At 43.5% G+C, this 7,750-nt stretch overlaps 1 protein-coding gene across 1 annotated transcript in view; it reads right to left on the bottom strand.

Annotated features, from left to right (window-relative positions):
* Nucleotides 1-6,894: 6,894 nt before the first annotated feature.
* The window catches only part of PHOX2B (paired like homeobox 2B), a 3,171-nt gene continuing 2,315 nt past the window's right edge, over nt 6,895-7,750 (bottom strand). Inside the window, exons 3-4 of the mRNA XM_077758871.1 lie at nt 7,529-7,750; nt 6,895-7,075 (exon numbers count right to left, since the gene is read on the bottom strand). The exon at nt 7,529-7,750 is cut by the window's right edge and continues 12 nt beyond it. Of these exons, the coding sequence (XP_077614997.1) occupies nt 6,895-7,075; nt 7,529-7,750 (403 nt within the window). The remainder of the gene's footprint in view (nt 7,076-7,528) is intronic.

Genomic DNA, 7,750 nt, shown 5'->3' with positions numbered 1-7,750 from the left:
TCTGGACTCTGGGACCCTTTGGAGAATAAGATTTTAGGATCAAAGGGACAGGGGTTTGGAGCACTTACCAGCTCTGGGATCTTACGTAACTTGCTCAGCCTTTCTGTTACTTGTATTTTTTTTTTAATCTATAAAATGAGAATTATCTACCTCAGGAGGCTTGAAAGCCTATAATATATAACAAATGCAAAAGGGCTAGCAGAGTATCTAACACATAGTAAGGACTCCAAAAGCACAATATCTTATGCCTCAGACAAACCAGGTTTACACTCCACTTTTGCCTCAGGTGGCCATGCCACTGGGACCTTAAAGAAATTAAGTTTTACACCCAGGCTCTTCCTGTTCTGGAAATCACTGCTTAAATCATCGGATAGCAAATAGCAAACAGTCATCCATTTGGTTCCCTAATGAAATTATGTCCAGGTAAGAAGCCTTTATTTCCCCCTTGATGTCTAACTTTCCCCAGAGGGAGGTCTTTGACATGAAACACATGGCTAAAGTAACATCATTGCTCAATCACTTGGCCTTGGGGTATTTTAACAAACCAAATAGCTTCAGGTTCAGACAAAAAATAAAGTGAGTGACAGCTAGGCAAGTGACGAATTCCTTTCCTCTCCTTCTTTCTTTCTTTATTTTTTTTTAAACCTTTTTAGCATATTGTTTTAGAGGCTGGGTTTGGGTTGAGTCCTGACTTGGTCATTAGCAATGTGGCTTGGACAAATTCAATAGCTTTGAATTTCAATAGTGTAAAAGAAGGAAAGTACCACCTTCATCACAGAAGGCTGCTCTGGGGTGCATAGCACAGTGGCTTGTGTACACGCTCGATAAATAGTATGAGGACATTCAAGTCTCATCGAAACCTTGGAATCAGCTCCTCTTCTCTACTGTCTCCTCCACTCAGCCAGTGGTCTTTAAATCCTAGAACTTTCTTGTTCAGCTTTTGGGGATTGTTTCATTCTATTTTTTATTTGAAGAAGCATTGTTAGGTTTAAAGCTTTTGTAAGATTTCTTCTACCAGTAGAACAAATGAATCACATGCTCTGGTCCTAATAAAGGTTCTGAAAGTCAGATCTTTAGGGTGGGCGGTGGGAAGGGGAGGGTGGGTAGACACCTGTTCTCATCAATTAACCAGGGGCTCTTTACTTTTCTGTGTGCCATAGACCCCTTGACAATCTGGTTATGCCTGTGCGCTCTTCTCAAGAGAACATTTTTAAACACAAAACTAAAATGTGTAGGATTACAAAAGACCCAATTAAAATAAAACCATCAAAAATATTTTAATTTTTTATTTATGAATTTTTTGTTTTAATTCCAGTATACTCAACAGACAGTGTTATATTAGTTTCAGGAGTACAATATAGTGATTCAACATTTCCATACATCACCCGGTGCTCATCATGACAAGTTCGCTTCTTAATCCCCATCACCTATTTCACCCATCCCCCTACTTACCTCCCCTTTGGTAACCATCAGTTTGTTCTCTGCAGTTAAGAGTGTGTTTCTTAGTTTTGTCTTTTGGTCTTTCTTCCCCCCTTGCTTATTTGTTTTATTTCTTAAATTCCACATATGAGTGAAATCCTATGGTATTTGTCTTTCTCTAACTGACTTATTTTGCTTAGCATTATACTCTCTAGCTCTATGTCATTGATTTCATTCTCAATAATACTCCATTGTGTGTGTATGTGTATACCACAGCTTCTTTATCCATTCATCTATCAATGGACACTTGAGCTGCTTTCATAATTTGTAATATATTCATATATGTGCTTCTTAATATATTAAATAACAAGATCTAGTGGCTAGTCTAATAATTATCATGATTTCAAATTAATGGTGAATACAAATGATACATTGAGATAGCTTCAAACCCCCATGTGAAATGAAAATATCTATGACTTCCATTGGTGACGGTCACGCGTATTAACAAAATATGGCTTCATGGCTCACATTGGTCATTGAAGAAATTGCTAAATTTCAGGTAGAGATTACTAAAAAGTCTGAAAAGCCAAGACTAACACGATCCAAAATGTCTATTGTGGTTATAGGGACAGGGTTATAGGCTGTTTTCAGGTAATCCAGACTACTGACCTAGGGAAGTAGCAGGTCATTGCTTTCCAACATGGAAGTGCCACTGGGTGGAGGCATTCAGTCATTATTTATCCATGTAATTTTGTGAATGCTCACTCTAGAATCAAGGCTGGAAAATTAAAGATTCAGGTGGGCTTTTGCCATTTGCACCATCCGTCTGTCATGGCAGTGATAAATGAGCCTATAGGTTGATTGACATCCATTCCTGACATCCATTCCAATTCACTGACTGATGTTTCACACTTCATAGACGTCACTGTCCTTTTCCCTTTCGTGCTCCATGCCTCTGGCTACTCCTTGTCTTGTTCAGTTACCAGAAAGATACCATGACCTATAAATACGCTGCCTTGCAGAGAACATTCTCCCTCCTCCTGGAGATCCCAAAGCATGGCCCCTTTTAGGCCTTGAACTTCATTTCAAATCTGGCTGATATATTCATCCCAACACCACCCTATTTATTCTAACCTTCACCTTCCTTTCTGTGTCTTTTTGCAAAATGAGATTTCTTCCTGAGTCTGGAAATGTATGGTTTCGTGGGCTGAAATGAATTCTTCCTCTTGCAGAGACTGGAAAGAACATAGGCTGTGGAGACAAACCCGATGGGGTTGGATTCCTGCTATGTGATCCTGTCCATGTTACCTAACCCCTCTATGCCTCAGTTTCCTCCTAAGAAAAAAGTGGGAATGGTACTTTTTCCATAGGGCAGTTGTAAGGACTAAATGCTTTAAAGCTTGTAAGCTTAAAAATGCCTGGCATAGGGGTGCCTGGGTGGCTCAGTCAGTTAAGCATCTGACTCTTGCTCTTGGCTCAGGTCTTGATCTCAGGGTCGTGAGTTTAAGCATGTGTGGGACTCCACATTAGATTCTGCACTGGGCATGAAAAAAATGCCTGGCATGTAATGAGCACTCAATAAATAGTAGTTATTTTGTCAGCCCTTGGCTGTTACTGTCATCCTTAGCAAAGTCCTCCAAACCCAACCTTTACATATTCTTCACACTCTGTATTCCTGGGCCATTGACTTCAGTGATATGAGGGCTCTTTTAACTCTTCTGAGGCCTGAGCTAGCGAGATCAAGAAAGGATCTAGAAGTTTTATCATCATTATCATTATCATTGTCATCATTATCATCATCATCGTCGTCGTCGTCATCATATCTGACATTTGCTGAACACATCCTGTTATGCTGGATACTTGTATATTTTATTTAATCCCACCAACAACCCTACAAACTCTGTTTTATTATTCACAGATAGTTGATGCATCCGGCTCAAAGGGATTAAGTTATTTGCAGTCCAAAATCATGTGGATCTTTTCCTTGAAATGAGGCTCATCTCTGTCTAGTCACAGGCTATATTTCTAAGGATGTGAGGTGGCCAGAGAGAAGCATCTGGGGTGAGTTGTAGACTCACTCTGAAAGCTCTGAAAGCTACTGTTTTCTTGGTTATCTGCTGTACTCTAAAATTCACTCTCTGGTTTTCTGTATTCAGCCATCTTGAAGGAGACTTGGCTTAGAGGTGACCATCTGGCATCAGCTCATGCAGCTTTTGTGAAGTCACATGTGGTGCCGGAGTTGCCAGGAAAAAGGATGCCTTGATGAGCCAAAATGCAAATTCCTTAGGAGAGGAAAAGTGGAAGTGAGCTTGTTCACACTGTGCAGGGCTCCAAGGAAATGACACAACTCAAGAGACACTGTGTCCTGCCACTAGGCTCCATCATATTACAAGGGCATTATTTTGCATTTGATCATAAACTTGCCTCCTAATAGTTTGCCTCTTTGACCAGTAAGAGAGGCAGAGGTGACCCAAATTAAAAAAGAAGTTAATATTTAAAACAGTAGAGCTGGGTGCCTCCAGACATTAAAAACTCAGTCCTCTGGGAAGTGAAGGCAGTACAGGGATGGGAAGCATGTATTCCTCATTAATCTCCGGAGTTTCCCTCATCCTGGAGATAAGTTACTCAAAGCAAGTCAAGTCCAAGAGAAGGGAATTTGGGGATCTTCATCTAGTTTGTGCCCATCTGAAAGGATTTCTAGGAGCTTCACTGAGGTTTCTAAAATCTCTTCTTTGGCTATTTGTCTTTCCTCTTCCTTCTTTCTCTTTTGTTCCTCTTTCTACTTCTTGTTTTGTTTCTTTCTCCGAGTCTTAAGTTCTCCAGAATGTCTGCCCCACTGTTTGGCCTATCAGCTTACAGTAGCCCTCAATGCCTAAGTGAAGGCTAATTTTCTTCCAGCCAAGTCTAGGATGGGGTTACCTGGACTTTGAATGTTCTTTTCATGTATAAATTCCTGCCCTTCTTTCTGCCTCTCCTAGACCTTATAAATTACGTTTACAATCAAGGGCTGCAGTCTAAGGGATCTTGCAAATGTTGGCATTTGACACCAGCACAATTAACACCAATGCTTATAGCGTATTGTCTTGGGGAGTTTGCATAGGGCATTTAGAAACAGGTTTTCAAAAGACTACTTAAAAGTCCTTTAGAAAAACTATTAGAAGTTAGATAAGATCCAAATGTTTGAAAATTCTAAATGAAACCTGCCTGATTTAATGCAAGCCATATTTGGATGCCTAAGGTGAGACACTCTGATAAATTCAAGCCAGATCAGCAGCTAATCCTCAGACCAGAGGAAGCAGACGATGGGCTCCCCTCAAATGAGGAGAACTGAGTCATCTATTGGTAAGGCCCAGAGAATTACCACACAGGCTTCTGCTTGGAGAAGGCTGACCAACCAAACAGTTCAAGTAAGAAGCAGAATTCCACTTTGGGGCTGTAGTGATGATTCCCTCCATCCAAAAGGGGATCACTGAAGCTGCCAGCACCTCCCCTAAACACGTCTGTTCCCAAACTAGTCCCAATTTTGGAACCTTCCTGTTTGGATTTCTTATGATGTTGTTCAGTGGTTCTTGTATCATCTATAGAGTTCGTTAAAACATATATTGCCAGGCTGCGCTCCCAGAGATTCTGGTTCAGTGGATCTAAGATGGAGTCTAAGAATTCATGTGTCTAACAAGTTCCCAGGTGATGCTGATGCTGCTGGTCCAGGGATCACACTTTGGGGGGACCAGTGGGGTAGTTAATGTGCGGGCCCTGGAATCAAAGTTGCTGGGTTCAAAGGCTGGCACCATCACTCCTACACTGGAGACTTCAGAGCAAGTTAACTTCTCTGTCACCTTAGCATCTCATCTGTTTATAAGAAAATGAGTACAGGAGCTATACCCACTTCGTGGTGTTTTGAGGGGTAGATGAGACAACGCACGGAAAGCACAGATTGCTACATGCAAGTGCTCACTAATTTCGGTTGTTGCCAGTGTTAGTCTCCAAACACACCAACCTTGCAGAGCTGTTCTCAGGTCGACGCTTTCCCGATCCACTTGCTCACACAGACACCCTCTGGTGTTCCGATCCACTTGCTCACACAGACACCCTCTGGTGTTCCGGGGTGCTGGCATACTGCAAGGTTTATGCGGGCTCAACCGCTTGAAACTTACCAGAGGCCATTGGTCCTGAAAGCACCTGCACACGGAACCCTCACTTTTGAGTCTTTCACAGAGCTGGGTATTCAAAACTTGCTATTGCTACCACTGAGTCCCTTGGCCTCAGCCTAGGCATCCATGTGCACATTTTTACCAGCACCCTAGCTGTCCTTTTGTGCTCAGTGACTGCAAGACAAATAAACACGGACCAGAGAATCTTGCCTGCTATCCCAAGCACTAAATTTTATATTGACTGAATTTGGATGCGTGAGTTTAGACTTCCTACCCCACTTGGGCTTGCAGAGCCACGGTGGCTTCTACATATTTTGTACAAGTTCCTCTTCCTCTATCCTCGCTTATCATTTCTAAAATTAATTTTTTTTAAAAATCAAGGAAAAGTCAGAAGAATTCAATTGCTAGACTTGCTTTTTGTTTTTATTATCAACAATCAAGTTAATGGTACACTCTTGGAAAACTATATGCACATGTAGAAATATTTCCCTTTTAAATAGAAGCATTCATTATAACACATATAAATAAATTCGAAAATCTGAAACATAACTTATGACGCTTATGTTCACAAACAAGAGTCCAACAAGAAGAAGAAAGAAATCAGACAGACATGCACCTGATAACAAAAATATATACCATTGTCTGAACCTTGGTCTCTCTAAACACAAAGAAATTGAACCCGTGAGAACCTTATTACTCCATAAAGACACGCCATAGAGACTACAAGAAGAGAAAAACATTATACGGTCACGGAGAGGAGACGGTCTGTACTGATATTAACACGATACAATTGAGTCACAGAACACAGTTGTAGAAAGACACGGAAAAAGTTAAAGCCTCAACATTCAACTAATATCTATAGTTTGTGCCTTTTAAAATAAAAACAAAAACAAAAAAACAAAAAACAAATCCCAACAGAGATGTCTAATCTGCTTGAAGAATGGAATCATCAATATACAGTCCATCCACCATACAGGATGTGAGTCCATTTCTATCAAACAGAAATGCAAACCGAGACACTTCTGCAAACTTGTGTGCACGCCTTTCTTTTCTCGGTAGATTTCTCTGCAGCCAGCTGCGTGGACTGCAATTGATTCTAATCCAAAGCAGTGCCAAAAAGTTCGGTAAAAGCTGGTGGAAGAAGAAAATGCCGGTGGGGGGTAGGGGGGTGACAGGAGAGAAAAAAAAGGGAAGAATTGCGAAATATGAGACCATTCGCAGAGTTTGTGGATGAAAAGGCATCTCATGTATAGGGCATCTTTCAGGGACGAGTGGCTGCAAAGATTTGGGGTTGGGAGTTGCAACTGTGTGGGGTTCGGATGCGCTAATGGCAGGATTGTGTTGGAGAGGTGGGACAGGCAGGCGGGAGCGAGGAAGTCACCTTGGCCGCGGGGACAGTCTGCACGAGTCGTCGCCTCAGCAACCCGAACCCAAGGACACGAGGTGAAGGGGGGCTGGAAGGCACCCCTACTTTCCCTTGAGGAGGAGCCCCAAGGGAGTCTGTGCTGCAGGAGGGCGCGAATTTAGGGGTTCACAAGACAGAGCCCTCGGACGGTGCTAGCTTCAGCCTCCCTTCTTCCCCACCTTACTTATTTTTCCTTGGATTTTAAAGCCTTTCCGGATTGTTTGCTTGTTTTTAAAGTGATCGCTGCCTTCCTAATTTTTTTTTTAATTTGAGGGTTTTGTTTATTTTTCCCTTTTCCTAAGCAAGTCACTGAGTCGGTTGCGCTCCCCCCTCCCCCCATCTCTCCCTGTCACCTGCTCGGGCCACAGACACACATTCCCCGAGACAGACAGACACCGACACGCAGACACAGCCCCCCTGAGAGTGCCCCCGAGTCCGGGCCGCGCTGCACCCCCCCCCCCGGTCAGCAGGCGGGGCCCTGGCCGGTCTGCGCGGCCCCGAGGCAGGTGCCAAGCCAGGGAAGTTTTTAGTTTTGTTTTGTTTGGGGGTTCACGATAGGGGTAGGAGTGGGGTNCCGCGGCCGCCCTCCGCCCCGCAGCTGGGGGTGGGGTTGGGGTTGGGGCCGGGACCCCCAGTGCTGTCCGGGTCGGTACTCTTGGCCTCCTTGCTCTCGTCGTCCCGGGACGAATCGGACTTCTTCCCCGAAGAGCCGTTCTTGGCCGCGGCCGCGGCGGCCGCTGCCGCCCGCTCCTGCTTGCGGAACTTGGCGCGGCGG

This window comes from Crocuta crocuta, unplaced genomic scaffold (assembly GCF_008692635.1).
Source record: "Crocuta crocuta isolate KB4526 unplaced genomic scaffold, BGI_CrCroc_1.0 scaffold223, whole genome shotgun sequence".
Classification (NCBI taxonomy): domain Eukaryota; kingdom Metazoa; phylum Chordata; class Mammalia; order Carnivora; family Hyaenidae; genus Crocuta; species Crocuta crocuta.
The sequence above is the reverse complement of the archived record's forward strand: the minus strand, read 5'-3'. Positions and strand labels throughout refer to the sequence as shown.